Source organism: Bos grunniens, chromosome 6 (genome assembly GCF_055505025.1).
Source record: "Bos grunniens cultivar Pamir isolate PY7600 chromosome 6, Bosgru_T2T1.0, whole genome shotgun sequence".
NCBI classification, from domain to species: Eukaryota; Metazoa; Chordata; class Mammalia; order Artiodactyla; family Bovidae; genus Bos; species Bos grunniens.
In genome coordinates this window covers 88,464,023-88,481,861 of record NC_141170.1, presented here as the reverse complement: position 1 = coordinate 88,481,861, position 17,839 = coordinate 88,464,023, and the positions used below count along the sequence as shown (strand labels likewise).

Sequence of the window (17,839 nt, the reverse complement as noted above, 5' to 3'; positions counted from 1 at the left end):
TCCCAGAACACATTTTCATAGTTATATTTAAATGTAGAAAAGCAAGAGATTTCTCTGGCGAAGTACCTGCTTGGCTGGGCCGTTGCCAGCTTGGTGACTTGATCCCACTGGACCCCAGAGGCTTGAAGGCAGCAGCAGTGGTGAGTCCGGCTACCCCTGGTCTGGCCGAGCCTGGGCTTCCCGGCCTCTCGGGGGAGCTCCAAGCTGCACCTGCTGATGGGGCAGACTGCAGAGAAGACTCCTGGGCATTGCTGGAGAGAAAAGGAGGAGACGTTTTTGGTAAAGTGATAGTAATCTAACTTAGTAGTGATTTGTCCTTTTCTCAGCCTATTAAATCTCTAAGAAAAACAAAAATATTGATTAATTGATATTTTAAAGAAAACTCTAATACCATGACAGGGGACTGACTCTCTTTAAAACAGAAAAAAGAAAAGGAAAGGAAAACAATCGGGTTGCATTTGTTCAATCTTTGGAAATTCCCTTTAAAAGGTCTACTCTGAGAAATTGTTGTTTTTGTCGTTTAGTTGCTAAGCCATGTCTGACTCTTTTGCAACTCTGTTTGCTATAACCCAGACTCCTCTGTCCAAGGGATTATCCCAGCAAGAGAACTGGAGTGGGTTGCCATTTCCTTCTCCAGGGGATCCTCCTGGCCCAGGAATCAAACCACCTCTTCTGCATTGGCAGGCAAATTCTCTACCAGAGCCACCAGGGAAGCCCAAACCTGAGAAATTAGGCACTGGAAAAGTTACACAGCCAATTCTTTTAAATAAGCAGCTAATTTCCTCTATCTCAACATTCCAGAAGGGTCATGTAGAATACAACAATTAATTATTGGAGAATCCTTGATTATCTGTATGAAATGGCAGATGCGGCTTTTTCTTTACCACATTCTTGTGGTATCTTATGGACTAAGTTTCCCTGACATCTCACCAGTCACTCGTTTCACTCACACACTCGCTCAGTTACTCATTCATTCAGTAAATACTTAAGCACCTACTATAATACATGCCAGACACTGTGTTACATAGTGGAAAACAGGAGACAAAATCTGTAGCCTAACACAGCATCCAGTGTTCAGTGTTCATGATACAAAAAAACAAGAGACAAGTCTGCCACTGTCCTCTCTCAATCAGAGCTATTTGCTTAACAGGAGGTCTTATTTACACTGGTTCCAGTTTGATATAGAAGATGATATGGTTTTATTACCCCAGTCATTTGTTATTTATACTTACATATCCTGATTAAAAAAATAATTCTAGGTAGTCCAAATTCTAAAGTAGGCACTTCTGGAATGATGTAATACTATAAACAGTTTCTCTCAAATGAAGTATAATAAAAATGGTAACAATGACAATAAGAATACTTCCTAGTGGCTTGTCAACAGAAACTGAGCTACCACTTCCTAAATAATTCTATGCACAGAAACTCAATTCCTTCAATACCTGAAATCAACAGCTAGACAAAATAAATACCCTTAGTTATACTCTTAGGCTGAAGTTTCAACTGCAATCATGCCCACCATATTACTGTAAATGACTGTATTACCTAATTTCCCCAATGCCTCTTGAACCCTGCACAGCCTAACAGAGCGGGCTGATGCTACCTATCCTTAGGAAGGCTGCTGCAAGGCTGCCCTGTGACTGGCTTTTGGGAACTTGGCTGGTAAACAGTTCCCTACAGTCATATAAAAGTTTCTCTAAAAGACAAAGAGTGCTCACTGCACCTAAACTTTATCAACAGTGTGGTTTATGATAAACACCTGCTGTCCTTCTGCAAGCTGGAGACTGGGTACGAATGAGGCACAGCATGCCTACGTGATGAGCCCCAACGAAACCCGTCTCAGGAACTTAGTTTCTAAAGAGCTTCTCTGGTAGAGAACACTTTGCATGTCTTGTAACTCCTTGCCATAGGCATCCACACATCACGGGTGACCTCACGGGGAGGTTTGGAAACTACAGCCTCCTTTCTTCTCAACTTGGCCCCATGCACCTTTCTCTGTGCTGATTTTGCTTTGTAATCTTTCACTGGAATGACTCTCAATCATGAGCACTACTAGAGACTATAAGTTCTGCTAAGTCCTCCCGGGAGTCATCCAAACCTGATGGTGGGTTTAGGGCACTTGTGACAACAGGTAGTTTTGAAGAATCACATTAGAGCTATTTTAACTACCTTGAAATACTATTCCCTATTACTGTTCCCTCACATTCAAGTGTAGCAGAGCTATCATCTTCTTCTATCATTTCTAATGAGTTTAATGAAAACTCAAATCTGCTTGATGTTAAAAAAAATATGAAAAACTTAAGCAGTTTAATAATTTTATCATAAATAAAAAGTGAAAGACAGTTTACCTAATGGCCATGCTGAACACAATTATCAGTAAAGACACAATAAAGAATATTAATGGAAACCAAATTTAAGCATTAAGTACCTTTTAAAAGATTTGTGATGGACAAATTATTTTATTTTACAAAAACTCTAATTCAAAAAGATACACACACCCCAGTGTTTATAGCAGCACTATTTATAATAGCCAAAACATGGAAGCAACCTAAGTGTCTATCAACAGAATGGATTCCCATGGATAAAGAAGATGTGGCACATATATACAATGGAATATTACTCAGCCATAAAAAGAATGAAATAATGCCATTTACAGCAACAAGGATAAACCTAGAAATTATATACTGAGTCACACAGAGAAAGACAAATATCATATGCCATCACTCACATGTGGAATCTAAAAAAAAAAAAAATACAAATGAACTTATTTACAAGACAAATATCATATGCCATCACTCACGTGTGGAATCTAAAAAAAAAAAAATACAAATGAACTTATTTACAAGACAGAAGTAGACTCACAGATATAGAAAACAAACTTGTGGGTTACCAAAGGGGAAAGGGGGGATAAATCAGCAATTTGGGATTAACAGATACATACTACTGTATATAAAATAGATAAACAAGGGCCTACTGTATAGCAGGGAACTATACTCAATATCTTGTAATAACCTATAATGGAAATTGAAGAATATGAAAAATATTGTTGACTTACAATGTTTCAGGCATACGGTAAAGCAATTCACTTATATTGTATACCTGAAACACTGTGATTCAGTTCAGTTCAGTCGCTCAGTCGTGTCCGACTCTTTGCGATCCAATGAACTGCAGCACGCCAGGCCTCCCTGTCCATCACCAACTCCCAGAGTCTACCCAAATTCACGTCCATTGAGTCGGTGGTACCATTCAACCACCTCAACCTCTGTCATCCCTTTCTCCTCCCGCCCTCAATCTTTTCCAGTGTCAGGGTCTTTTCAAATGAGTCAGCTCTTTGCATCAGGTGGCCAAAGTATTGGAGTTTCAGCTTCAACATCAGTCCTTCCAATGAACACCCAGGACTGATCTCCTTTAGAATGGACTGGTTGGATCTCCTTGCAGTCCAAAGGACTCTCAAGAGTCTTCTCCAACACCACAGTTCAAAAGCATCAATTCTTCGGTGCTCAGCATTCTTTATAGTCCAATTCTCACATCCATACATGACCACTGGAAAAACCATAGCCTTGACTAGATGGACCTTTGCTGACAAAGTAATGTCTCTGCTTTTCAATATGCTGTTTAGGTTGGTCATAACTTTTCTTCCAAAGAGTAAGCGTCTTTTAATTTCATGGCTGCAATCACCATCTGCAGCGATTTTGGAGCCCAGAAAAATAAGTTAAATAAGCAGGGTGACAATATACAGCCTTGACGTACTCTTTTTCCTATTCGGAACCAGTCTTTTGTTCCATGTCTAGTTCTAACACTTGCTTCCCGACCTGCATACAGGTTTCTCAAGAGGCAGGTCAGGTGGTCTGGTATTCCTATCTCTTTCAGAATTTTCCACAGTTTATTGTGATCCACACAGTCAAAGGCTTTGGTGTAGTCGATAAAGCAGAAATAGATGCTTTTCTGGAACTCTCTTGCTTTTTTGATGACTCAGAGGATGTTGGCAATTTGATCTCTGGTTCCTCTGCCTTTTCTAAAACCAGCTGGAACATCTGGAAGTTCACAGTTCACATATTGCTGAAGCCTGGCTTGGAGAATTTTGAGCATTACTTTACTAGCATGACTCAACCTACTTCAAAAAAATGCTACTGTTATTCCAAGGTTATTGCTAGGATTAAATGAAATACAATGAGATAACACATGTAACACACATCAAGTACCGAACACACTGCTGAGCACAGAGTGTATGTTCCAGAAATGCTACATCCTGTAATATGTAGCTCAGACATCTAGAGATAAGCACATTTAGCAAATAAACATCCTTCATCTGCACTAGTAATTCTGCTTCTAAATGTAGATTGTAGCTAGTTCTGATCCAGGATTTTGAGGTCAGGTATAATCTCATCTCCTCAACTCAGTTTTAAATGACACACAGTATCTCATAAGCAAAAAATGTTTTCATAATTTTTGTAACCTTTGTACACAGTTCTGTATATATTTTCTTCCAAAGACTCTGAGATGTTTAAATCTTTAATAGTACTCTTTAGATACAAAGGGTGTGCAGATTATAAAGAATTTTAAAAATCTAAGTTATAAGCAAGGGAGTTTTATTTATATCAGGATTGATCAGCAGAGCTGAAAAATCTCTAGGGGAATAGATCTCTATTAACTTAAAATATTTAATGTATTAATGGGAGAAAATTAAGTTTTATCTAGACAACCATGTTGAAATATATGATGTCCAAGCCCCTAAAAATCAAACATCTTTTTTTCCCTAATTTTTAACTATTACTTATTACTTAAAGAAATATATGAACATTATGTAAAGATTAAAAAATTAATAAAGCCATTGGGTATATAATTCTATATTTGGGGAAAATGCTATCAATAATCACTAACAGCAAAATATTTCAAACTAATGACTAACATTAATATAATAGTCATGATCACTTAGATTGGTATATTCTAAAATCACAACTCATATACATTTTTTTCTAAACTTAAATGGTTTAAGGTATACCTAAATTCTAAACAAATTAAACTTCTAAAAGATCCTAGTAAGAAAACCAGAGCAAACCCACCAGCAATGTTGATTAATACCAAGCTCAGCATCAAACATGGGCATTTTCACTAGTGTGCCAAATAAACAAGCACTGAAATGAAATGTTCAAATTAATATGACTTCCATCTCAAGAATACCAAAGATTCTGTTTTGTATTTCAAAACCTTAAAATGGAGAAAAATGTATACTGATAGACCAAAGGTTTCAAAACTGAGCTAATGAGGACAAAAGAAAAAGGAAGAAAAGTTAATTTTCAGTGTCAGCAATCTGATTTATCTTAAATTTATATTCTTTCCCCACATTCGTTTAACTATTGTAACAAATAAATTTCAGCTGCAGATGGGGAAGAATTGGAAATTTCAAGTCTATTTTCAAAAGAGAATCTCTGCTCAAAGAATAATCTTGAGGTAACTTTTATTCTAATTTTCATAATTATATGTTTAAATTTTTTAAAAGCCAATTGTACATCACAGATTTAAACATCAATGTTTAAACTAAGCAGTTGTTAGCTAAACTCTTACAAAAATTGATATTGGAATACACACATTCTGAAGTGGTAAGAAAGGAGTATTTCTGGAAGATCATAATTATAAGTATTCTTATAGAATGCTATTAAGAATTCTTAATTCTTTAAGAACTTTATAAAAGGATTGAGACATATAGAGCAATCATGAGTCTCCTTTGTTTCAGAATTCTGTTTACAAGAAAATTTTTTGTATTTTCCTAAGCAAAATTCTTAAACTTTTTGTATTAAAATTCAACTTGTTAAATATAAATACTATAATGAAGACACATCTTGTATTGTACTACACTTTATTATAATTTTAAAGATTTGTTGCTGTTTAGTTGCTCACTTGTGTCTGACCCTTTGCCACCCCAGGGACTGCAGCATGCCAGGCTTCCCTGTCCTTCACCATCTCCCGGAGCTTGCTCAAACTCATGTCCACTGAGTTGGTGATGCCATCCAACCATCTCATCCTCTGTCCTCTCCTTCTCCTCCTGTCTTCAATCTTTCCCAGCATCAGGGTCTTTTCCAATGAGTCAGCTCTTCGCATCAGGTGCCCAAAGTGTTGGAGCTTCAGCTTTAGCATCAGTCCTTCCAATGAATATTCAGGATTGATTTCCTTCAGGACTGACTGGTTTGATTTCCTTCCAGTCCAAGGGACTCTCAAGAGTCTTCTCCAACACCACAGTTCAAAAGCATCAATCCTTCGGCGTTCAGCCTTCTTTATGGTCCAACTCTCACATCCATACATGACTATTGGAAAAGCCATAGCTTTGACTATACAGACCTCTGTTTTAATTTTAAAGATTACTGTTAAACAAAAGCAAAAATCAGAGATAAAATACCTCTGACATTATCCCAAGTGCTCTTTCTAGTACACGTCTCATTGAGGTGGCAAGGTCTCTTCAGGAAACCCTGCACTCTTGCTTTGCAGAATGCCAGCTAGCTTACCTTCTCAAGAACCATTTTCCTTCTCTGGATATCAAACATATTTAGCTTGTGTCTACAACTGTTAATAAAAAGTAATGAAAATTACTACTAACACTTCCTCTAGAAGTAGGTCCATGGATAAACAGTCAGTTCATAACTTCAGGCATATTTAAATAAAAAAAAAAGTTCATTTAAACAATAAGGAGACTAATTTGAAAGGAAATCAGGGATGCATTTTTTTAGAGTAACTTTTCCTGCTTAAAAACAGACTGACCTACCATGTAACAACTCCATACCAAAAAATTATAAAACTGTTCTCAGTTTTGCAATGATAAATGAAAAACATTAATTCTTCAAACAAGGTATATAAGGATTTTTATGTTGTTCTTTTTCTGTTAAACAGTGAGAACAAAATAACTTACTGGAATAAAAAATCAAAAGCTGAATGAACATGGCACAAATGGAGAAACGGGGTATTTTCTCATAACCAGTGCTTTTCCTCATTCCATCTCCATCTGCTGTCAGCCAAAACATACCATAAGCCATTTAGTTAAAAATAAAGACAGAAAGAAAGCAATAGAGGATTTAGAGATTCTATTGTGTTCTCAAAGGAATTTTTATTCCAAGGGTAGTCAGCACCTGTCTTTGTATAAACTTAGCCCTAACAATGTTATATTTCTGCTCATTTAACGATCACAATTCCACAAATAATTTTGGGTATTTTTTTTTCCTTAGAGCAAAACGTACAATGATATATCTTCCCCCTGTTCAAACATCTCCCTTAAGTTATCCAGAGTTACACAGACACAGCTTATTTAAGCACTTTATTGTGCTTCATACATATTGTTTCTTTTCACAAACTGAAGGTTTGTGGCAACCTTGCATCAAGCAAGTCTATCAGGACCATTTTTCCAAATGCATTTGCTGCCCACTTTGTGTCATATTTTGGTAACCCTCACAAGATTTCAGAAATTTTCATTATTATTACATTTGTGATAGTGATCTGTGATCAGTGATCTTTGGTATTACTACTGCAAAAAGATTATGACTCTCTGAAGGTTCCGATAATGGTCAGCATCTTTAAGCAATAACGTAGTTTTAAATTAAGGTATATACATTAATTTTTTAGACATAATGCTATTGTACACTTAACGGAATACAATATAGGGTAAATATAATTTTTATATGCACTGGAAAACAAAAAAATGTGTGACTTGCTTTATTGCACTATTTACTTTATGGCAGTGGTTTGGAACCAAACCTGTAATATCTCCAAGGGATGTCTGTAATTAAATATATTGAGCACATCCATAACACTGTGGGTAGGACACAAACATATGATCAACAGGCAGCCTGTGTCACATCAGGCTTTTACGAATTACAGTCATACTCTCTGCCATTAATTTTATGTTCTTTCAGAAATAATGTAGTCATTTCATTAAGATTATACCTTTAGGAAACATTTGGGATTTTTTATTTTTACATTATACCTAATAATTTTTGGCATAATTGTTAAGTCTGGGAGAAAAATTCATTTTTGCATTTCAGCATTTCCCAAACATGGTGAAAATTAAGTTGTCTGCCAAAGTAAAACTCTCATATCTAAGAACAATAAGATAGCAGCCAATCAAAAGCAATTATTATTCTTTTTCATTTTTTTGAAAAGTATAAAGGTATGTCTTATTAAACAATTCTTCTCATATAGCAATATCCATGCAATAAAAAACAGGGTCCTATTTCATACCAAATATCAAGTGTGCTAATAAGAGATGTCACAAAGGATTAAAAGTCAAGTTAATAATCATAGAAAATAATGTGCTCATGCATTATTGCTGCATTGAAATTACAGTTAATTTAAAACTGGACACAAATCAGCTCTAAGATTTTCTCATTTGGGCTGTTAATGCAGTGCTTCAGTGTCAGAGAAAGTAGTACCTTTCACAGCAAGCCCCCCCTTGTGACATCCACTCCCCCCGTACCTGGTTTTCTTAACATGAACAGAGCCAGTTGATTTCCTCAAGGGCTGGAGATAAGAAAAAGCTAAAGGCTTGGATACAGGGCTGATGCAAAGTGCATCCAGGAGTGAGTGATATTTTTCAGGACTGGAGAGCCTGGTGAGCATTCAGAAAGAGTTTTAAGTCGAAAAATCACACTACCGATAGCAGGAAGTATGTAGTTTTTATAGTTTGTGATTTGAAACATTCCCAAAGAGAGAGAGGGGGGGGACAGAAACAGAACAAAGCAGCAGAAAGAGGATGAAGTGTCTACTATGTTATTCTACTCATTAATACAGAACTGAGTAAATTCTCATCAAAGTTGATTAAGGCAATCTTTTGGAAAGCATCAAAAGCTATAAAAACTACTAGAAATTATGTAAAAACAAAACCCTACAACAATAAAAAGGTTTACTCTTTCTACAGGATGAATGGACATTAGAATAGTTAGGCTTTAGATCAACTTCAAACATACCCAGCTTGTGGGAGAAGGTAAAACCAACAGAAACCTAAAATACCTATTTATGCTTGATTCTGTTTCACAAAAATGATAAAAACTCAAAAGTCAATAGGCACACAACATGCAACAATCCATGCAACTGAGAAGTATCACAGATAAATGGTGGTGATGGAAAGAGATAAAAGGATTATTTTAGGAAAAATCAGTAATACACTCTGTGGGATATAGCCACAACCTAGAAAAAATGTCCCCAATACAATTAAGATCTCCTAACAGGGCTGTGGCCGATTCACACGGGAATGCTGTCTCAGAGGTGAGTTGTAAGACAGTGAAAAGCGCTGGGTTCACATCAGATGCACACCGTACATGGAGTTCTACCTGGTTCTTGCAGCAAGAACAGCAGACACAGTAGCGGCTGCGCTGCTCAGAACGGCAGCACTGTATCTAGCAGGAGAAGACAAGGTAGACAAGTTTCGAGAAGCTTCCAAAGAACTTGTTGCCACATTTCTCGTGGAGCTGCTTAAATTGGTCAGCAGAAAAACAGAGAAGAGGAACAAAAAGGAAAGTGAGAAGGGTAGCATAATAAAGATAAGATAGCAACCATGCCATGTTAACATTTAGACTTTTAAAGGTGTGACATGTCACAAGCGTAAAAGGAGCTCAGATCCTTTATTTACTATTACTATGAATTCTCTCAGAAATTAAAATCTGATACATAATCCTCCATAAAACTGGTTTAAATACTATACAAACATTTTTGAATGTTTTTAAGCTCACAGTCTCTAACCCTACTTAAAGTAAAATCAGTATCATATGACAATACACATTTGAAGACTGATTTCTCAACAACTTCCTTTCTTTTTCTTTGTCAACAACTAAGTAGAAAATAAATCCAAACATGAAGTGTGACTTTTAGTAAGCAGAAAAAGAAGGAAGGTTACACCAACTTTTCCAAAAAGTTTCTACATAACGAGAATGTAGAGATGATATACACCTTAGAGATGATACACACCCAGAGCCTGACATTTTAATGAGACTCAAGTTTTCAAGAGAAGCAGGTACAATCTCCTGCTTATTCAGAAGCTATAATACATATTAATACAGACAAGAAATAAATAACTTTTAAATATTGAGAGTAAAACTATTTGGGGAGGGCAAACACCTTTGCAGAAATAAACAGTAGTTACAGTGAATATGACCAAAAAGATCACCTTCTCTACTGATGCTCTGTATTTCTATTTTCAGTTAGCTCTGTAAATTTAGATTCAAATATGCTGCTATGAAATTTTACCTTCAAAATTCGAATTATTTAAACTAATAGTTTCCTTTGGTCTTTTAGAAAAGGTCATATACCTAGATAGGAATTAACATTCCATCATTAGGACTGTAATGACTTTCAAATCTGGTGGCTGCTGTTCCTTAGTTTCTCAGTCGTGTCTGATTCTTTGTGACCCTATGGACTATATGTAGCCCTTCAGGCTCCTCTGTCCATGGTGATTCTCCACGCAAGAATACTGGAGTGGGTTGCCATGCCCTTCTCTCAAATCTGGTTATCAAGCTGGAATTGAGAACTTCTTTTTTTTATTAGGTAAAAAGAAAGTTTAAAATGCATGGGATGAAATCTATGTCTCTCTTCTTTAATTACGCATGTAAGTTCTTAATGAATAGCCTCATTATACTATGATTGCCTTTTCCAAAATTGGTGACAATGGCCACCTCTAACACAACATAATTATGTACCAAACTCAACTCGAGCGAATAAGAGCTCAGATGCCCAAAACTGTGAGGGTTGATGTAAGTCTCTTCTCCCTGTCTCCTCTTCTCCCTTCTAGAAGAATTTGATAATTCATTATTCCTAGTTCCACTGGCTCTAATTTTACAAAATATTAGAAGACAAACTAAGAAAACCGTGGTAAGTCATTTATCTATCTATTATATATATATGCATACACACAGAGAGAATTGCTTAAGTATAATTTTTGATAAGTCTATAATTTAATTGAACTGTGTAGATATGTTTTAACTGTTGTGAATGGCTAGAAAAGAAAAAATGGGGTCTGAGAAAAAGAAAAGAAAAATGTGATAAGCAGCAGAGGAATATGAGTGTCATAAGTGGAAGAATAAAGTTACCAACTGACTCAACTTTGAGTTTTTCAATTACTCTGCATCTTTGGGACAATGGCTTCTATTTCAGGGAAATAATGGCAAATAATGACAAGACACAAGTCTACAAAAAAGTCATCTAAAAAAATCAATCAGCTAAATTATCCTTCTTCTATAAGAAGAAAAGGAAATTATAATGAATTTCTTTCATCATATTGTACCACAATTAATAGTATAAAAGATTGAGTATGAGCAGAGTCCTTCAAAATCTTAGGAAAATTAACCTCAATACATTTAGAATACATCTGGGCACCTAGAACATAAAATTTCTATCAGTTCTTTTTTAGATGGGAATGCTCTAATTCAATAGACTTATGACAAAATCAAGAAAGATGACTTTCCAAATCACAGTGAATAGAGAAAAGGCACAGATTTCCTGACTCTAAATTAGAACTCAGAATCAAAACAAAAAATGAAAAATTTAAAAGTAGTGTAAAGCAGTGTTCCACCAAGGCTGAGTGCCAAGCTCTGTCTATATATTAATGTCAGTTCTGTAATCTATGACCAGCTTTTCCTTTTTATTAATACTCAAACAGTTTTAGTACCTATCACCACCAGCATTAAAATTTAGACAGACAAGAGGAAAAAACTCTACCTAGAATATGTAGTTACTTTAGAAACTGTGGCTACTTGGCCACCAATATGTAAAACCTGAGCAGTTGTAGGTGGGTGAGGTCCAGTCTGAGGTAGGTCTTCCAGAGAACTGTCAAACCTGAGTTTTCAGAAGTAAAATAAACAAGGCAGAGGAAATATTAATGAAAAGAACAGACTTTAATCATGTATACCACCTTAAAAGCACATTGGTTCCATTTTGGAATACTGCTAGATTTTTTTTTAAACTTTATATCTGCAGAAGGTTAAAACTAACACCAAACACCCTCACAATCACCAAATATAGGCCGTTTTTTTAACACAGCAACTTTTATGTGATAAACTATCATGCTTACAGGGGGAAGAAAGGTGGGTGGGAATTTCCATCACTGACTATGTATTTTGCATGCTTCAGAGAAACTTAAGCTCCAAGAAATTAATTAAGTTGCCCAATATCATATCATATCATATACCTCGTAAGGCTCAGATGGATGTTGAACCAAGTCTGTATGTACTCTTTCCAAAACCTTATGCTTTCCAGCATCCTGTGGGGCTGAAGAGCACAATACACAAAAGCAACTAGGAATTTCCCTTTAAGTCAGAATAATTATTTGCAGATCTGAAATAACATGGATGTCGTTTACCTTGATGTAAAGAAACTATTTCATCTAATCAGAAACAAACATTTGCAAGCAATTGTGTTGTTTGAATATGATGCATTTTGTTTTCTTGATGTCTCTACCATTTTTTCTTTTGAATGTCAGAATTAAATTTAAGAGTTATTACCAGGTAAAGAGAAGATGAAAAAATTCGGTGTGAGATCTGAAAGAAGAAAGCACCAAGTGTAACACTTTGGGGGAAAAAAATAAACAGGAAAAACAAAAAATTATTCATTTTTTTAAAAGCCTGTGGAAAAAAGTAGAATGGGTCAGTCATGTCAATTGATTTTCAAATGGAAAATGTAACACTAAGATAAAAATAGAAGAGGTTATATTCCCATTTTTTATTTAGTACTGGTCATATCTTTACCAGAGTGTTGGAAAAAAGTGTAGATAACTTAAGAAAAATGTCAAGGTAGAAGTAAACATCATTTAAGAGGCAGAGGGAAAAAAAAGTTGGACAAATAAGAAAATAAGCGCTGTAACAGGAGTCAGCAAACCCCAGCTCCCAGGTCAAAGTCAGCCTGCCTCCTATCTTCACGTGGCCTGGGAACTAATAATGGCTTTCATATCTTTAAATGATTTAAAAAATAAAAAAGACTATTTCACAACACGTAAAATCTATATGAAATTCAAATGTCAGCATCTATGAATAAGTTTTCTAGAACACAGCCAGGTTCGGTCACTTACATAACGTCTATGGCTACTTCCATAAAACATGGAGAGTGGGGTAGCTGCAACAGACCCAAGTGACTCACACAATCTAGTATATTTACTATCTCATTTCTTACAGAAAAAGTTTGTTGACCCCCTGCCACAGAGAATAATGTCTCCACACAGCTACCGGAGTGAACTTTTAAAAACATAAATCTGATCCTGTCTGGTTCTTGGATGCTGCCAGACTGCTCCATGGATAGCTGCACTCCTGGGCTCCCCACTCACCAGCCTTTCTCACAGAGCTTTCTCTCTGTCTGGCTTGCTCCCGTCCAGGGGTCTTCCACCTCTTCTTAAACAGGCCAAACTTCTTCCCACCTCAAGGCCACTGTGCAGCTATTCCATGTCACTTTCTATACCCAGCTGTCTGCCACACCTTTATCACACTAATTCTTAAGTATCCTTCTGGCCTCAATTTAAATGTCACCTCCTCAGGGAGGTCTCCCTAATTTCCCAAATTGCCAAAATGCTGCCTGTGTCATATGGTTTTATACCACCTTGTACTTTTTCTTCACGTAATTTGTTACTATATTAATTATACAATTTACATGGTTATTTGTTTGAATCTGGACTCCCTCACTAGACTAGAAGCTCCCTGAGGTCAGGGACAGTTACGTTCACTGGTATAAGTAAAACAAAGCGCTTACAACACAGAAAACAACAAACAAGTATTTGTTGAATAAATGCATTGGAGAAGTTTATTGTTTTCAAGTACAAACTCACTATGTGTACATTGTTTTTCCACAGAATATATCTTGTACCTTCTAGAGACTGTTTCCCAATTCAGGTGAAACAGGTATTACTGTTTAAGAACTGTTCTTTGATATAAGAACAACCTCAAAGAAATGACTAGAACTCCAAAAAAAAAACCTTTCAAAATGTCCTTTAAAACATAAAGAATTATCAATATCCTAGAAAAAATAAAATATTATTAATACCTATATATTGATACATAATGTATATATTACATAGTATGTAATATATATCAATACCTATATATTAATATATAATACATAATGAGGACAGGTAATAAAAAAAGAGTGAATTGAAGGAGTTGAGTTTTCCAACACCTCCACAAACTCTGTTGACTGGAAAAATGAATACCATTTGAAAATAAAGTTCATATAACTCATAAAATACCCTTTAAAGCCAGATTTCTACGTTTCCAAACAAATGTACTCAGGAGGTTTCCCATGTGTCATACACACTGATTATCTATTCCTTTGCTTAGCCAATGTCTGAAGATAATAGACTTAAGAAAATTTTAAACTATCTCATTTAGTATGGGGTACAGACATCAATATCTATTCTCATTCTGTCATTCCCCAATACATATTCTTTTTAGGGTTGGAAGAAGCTTTAATTAATAGCACCTCTGAAGCAGCAAGACTTTCGGCTCCGTCTGTTACTTAAGTCACTTTTCATTTCTCACTGGAGACAGGTATGAGCACTTTCCAGATATGGCTGGAGAGTTGGGCTTGCAGACTTTTGGCTTGCTTTTCTCAGGGAAAATGAACAAAGAGCTATTTGTGCATTATCTTTCTTTGCAATTGTGCCTTTCTTTGTATAATCTCTGTACTGGGCCTTTCTACACTTTTCAATGGGGACCCATGTAAACCGTCTGCTCAGGCAAAGCAGGAGTGAGGATGCCCATCTCATTAACTTATCAACCTGACCATACCTGTAGGAGCAGCCAGAGGAACTCTATCCACCAGTCCTGGCAACTCTCAAATTGCTAATTCCTTATGCTGTAGACTCTAGCTCCTCCCCTTTTCTCAGCGGCCTCAATCAATCTCTGGCCTCAGTCAACTTCTCTCACATTTTCTACTTGCCCCCTACAGGCTTTGCATCCCCATTCAAAAATGCTATGCTGCTGCTACTGCTGCTAAGTCGCTTCAGTCGTGTCTGACTCTGTGCGACCAGATAGATGGCAGCCCACCAGGCTCCCCCGTCCCTGGGATTCTCCAGGCAAGAACACTGGAGTGGGTTGCCATTTCCTTCTCCAATGCATGAAAGTGAAAAGGGAAAGTGAAATCGCTCAGTCGTGTCCAACTCTTAGTGACCCCATGGACTGCAGCCTACCAGGCTCCTCCGTCCATGGGATTTTCCAGGCAAGAGTACTGGAGTGGGGTGCCATTGCCTTCTCCGCAAAAATGCTATAGTTTCTCTTAAAACAACAATAACAACAAAAACACCTTCACCTTCTATTTCCCCCATGTACCTTTTAACATCCAAACACTATGAAGTAAGTTTACTTACATAATCTCCGTTTCCTCAGCTGCCAGCCCCTCTTCCACTGCCTCAAGTGGGCTCACTCTCCAACCTCCAGAAAACCATATTCTTGCTGAGGTCCCAAATGACCTCTCTGTGGCTAAATTCAATTGACAATTTGCATTCCTCACTTTCTTTTTATTGTGGTTAAAAAAAAAAAAAAAATAAGATTTACTGTCCTAACTATGATAGAAAATAATCTGAAAAAGAATAACTTGAATCACTTTGCTGTACACCTGAAACACAACACTGTAAGTCAACTACACTTCAATTGTAAAAAAAAAAAAATTACCATCTTCACCATTTGTAAGTGTATAGTTTAGTAATGTTAAAATGTTTCATTACTAACATTTAGTAATGTTAGCAATGTTTACTAATGCTTCCCTGGTGGCTCAGAGGTTAAAGCGTCTTGCCTGCAATGCAAGAGACCCGGGTTCGATCTCTGGGTTGGGAAGATCCCCTGGAGAAGGAAATGGCAACCCACTCCAGTATTCTTGCCTGGAGAATCCCATTGGCGGAGGAGCCTGGTGGCCTACAGTCCACGGGATCGCAGAGAGTCAGACACGACTGAGCAACCTCACTTCTTCACTTTAGAAATGTTAGGTACAGCTACTGTTGTGAAACAGATTTCCAGAGCTCCATGGCTTTTTTAACTTATAAATCTGAAACTATATATCGATTAAATAACAACTTCCCTTTCCCCAATCCCCGCTAGCTCCTGGTAACTACCATTCTATTTCTGTTTCTGTGAATTTGACCACTGTAGATACCTCACACAGGTGGAATCATACATTCTTGTCTTTTGGGGTGCATTCCTAATTTAGTCTCATCATAGGATCCAACTGACCACTTCTCTTCCGTCTTCTGTGCTCCGACATTATCTAATACACTTACCTGTTTTTAGTACTATTTCACTAGTGATTTCTGGTGGAAGGATGTTAAAATGCACCTCAGTTACAAAGTATCAAAATGTTAATTTGGCTCATCCATATTTTAATGGAATGACATCCAAACTATATAAGAATAAATTCTTCACAAAGACTAACCTTGAAAAAGAATACAGAAACTTTCCTTTGCAGTATGAAAACTTTCAGTCTCCAAACACAGATTTCAATCCTCCTCACTCTCCACATGAATGTCACAAAATAATCAGACAGAATGATTTATTAATCCCGACATGGCAGGTTTTCATTAAGAAAAAAAAAATCAGAAACCTTTTATAGCAGGTAAAAGAGGAAAATGACAATAAATTGTTGCTAGTATATTCAGTCTTCTACAAAGCAAGCATTCACAGAATACTGTGAAAGCAGAAAATGGAAAAAAAAAGTGAGCTATGCCAACACTGTAGCTGCATTCTGTACTTTTGGGGTTCACTGGAGGAGCAAAGTTATTTATTTTAGCCAAGGAAACTGTCTGTCATCAGGAAAAATGGGAATCTTCTGCCGGCTTCCCAACAACAAATATGCATTCATTTGTAATTATGATTTCCCCTCTGGTAAGTTAAATTAACAAAACCTCAGGTGGAAATTTCTGACGCCCTTAATCACAAGCTAAATGTATTAATTTCAACTGCCTTTGGTTTTTTATTATCAGCCTAAAAACATTATTTGAGCCTGTTAATTCTACATTTATTATAAATTTCATCTTGAAGATAATTTAAAAATAAGCAAATAGGGCATCCTTGATTTGCACATGGAGGGGCTGAGGGGACTTGTCAGAAGCTAAAAGAAGATTATGAAATAAAGAATAACATGATCCAAAATGAGGTTTGATTTTTTGTGAGAGCAAATAAAAGAAACTGGGTCAAAGAAATTTTACTTGGAGCTTTGTACTTTACTGAAACAAGGAAAAGAAGGAAATACAAATGGAGACCTTGAAAGAACTGGAACTTATTTGCATGGGGAAAGAATTTGTTCTTTGTTGTTTTATCTCATTCTCTCTCTCTCTCTTTTTAATGGGGTTTAGTTGCTTTACAATGTTGTAGTAGTTTCTGCTGTACAGCCAAGTGAATCAGCTATGTGTATATTCATACCCCTCCTTTTTGGATTTCCTTCCCATTTATGTCACCACAGAGTATGAAGCAAAGCTTTCTTCAGCACCTTTCAAATTCTGCCTTAGCTTTCATGCATTTCTCTGATCTTCCTTTTCTGTAATGGATGTTACATTATTAAATGTCCAGTCTTAGTATTATATGAACTCTTTTTGTTGTGTTCAGTTACCCAGTCGCGTCTGACTCTTTGCGACCCCATGGACAGCAGCATGCCAGGCCTTCCTGTCCTTTACCATATCCTGGAGTCTGCCCAAGTTCATGTCCATTGCATCAGTGATGCCATTGAGCCATCTCATCCTTTGACACCCTCTTTTTCTTCTGCCCTCAATCTTTCCCGGCATCAGGGACTTTTCCAATGAGTCAGCTGTTAGCATCAGATGACCAAAATACTGGAGCTTCAGCTTCAGCACCAGTCCTTCCAACAAGTATTCAGGGTTGATTTCCCTTAAGATTAACTG

At 36.6% G+C, this 17,839-nt stretch overlaps 1 protein-coding gene across 17 annotated transcripts in view; it reads right to left on the bottom strand.

Moving 5' to 3' along the window:
* Positions 1–17,839, bottom strand: part of PDLIM5 (PDZ and LIM domain 5) — a 234,558-nt gene that overhangs the window by 53,928 nt on the left and 162,791 nt on the right. For 6 of the 17 annotated variants that reach the window (XM_086406562.1, XM_086406565.1, XM_086406572.1 and 3 more), the window contains 4 exons: positions 11,692–11,808; positions 9,312–9,452; positions 8,459–8,590; positions 67–251 (listed from right to left, as the gene is read on the bottom strand). In XM_086406562.1, the coding sequence (XP_086262688.1) occupies positions 67–251; positions 8,459–8,590; positions 9,312–9,452; positions 11,692–11,808 (575 nt within the window). The remainder of the gene's footprint in view (positions 1–66; positions 252–8,458; positions 8,591–9,311; positions 9,453–11,691; positions 11,809–17,839) is intronic. The other 11 variants (XM_086406576.1, XM_086406577.1, XM_086406579.1 and 8 more) reach the window with 4 other exon arrangements.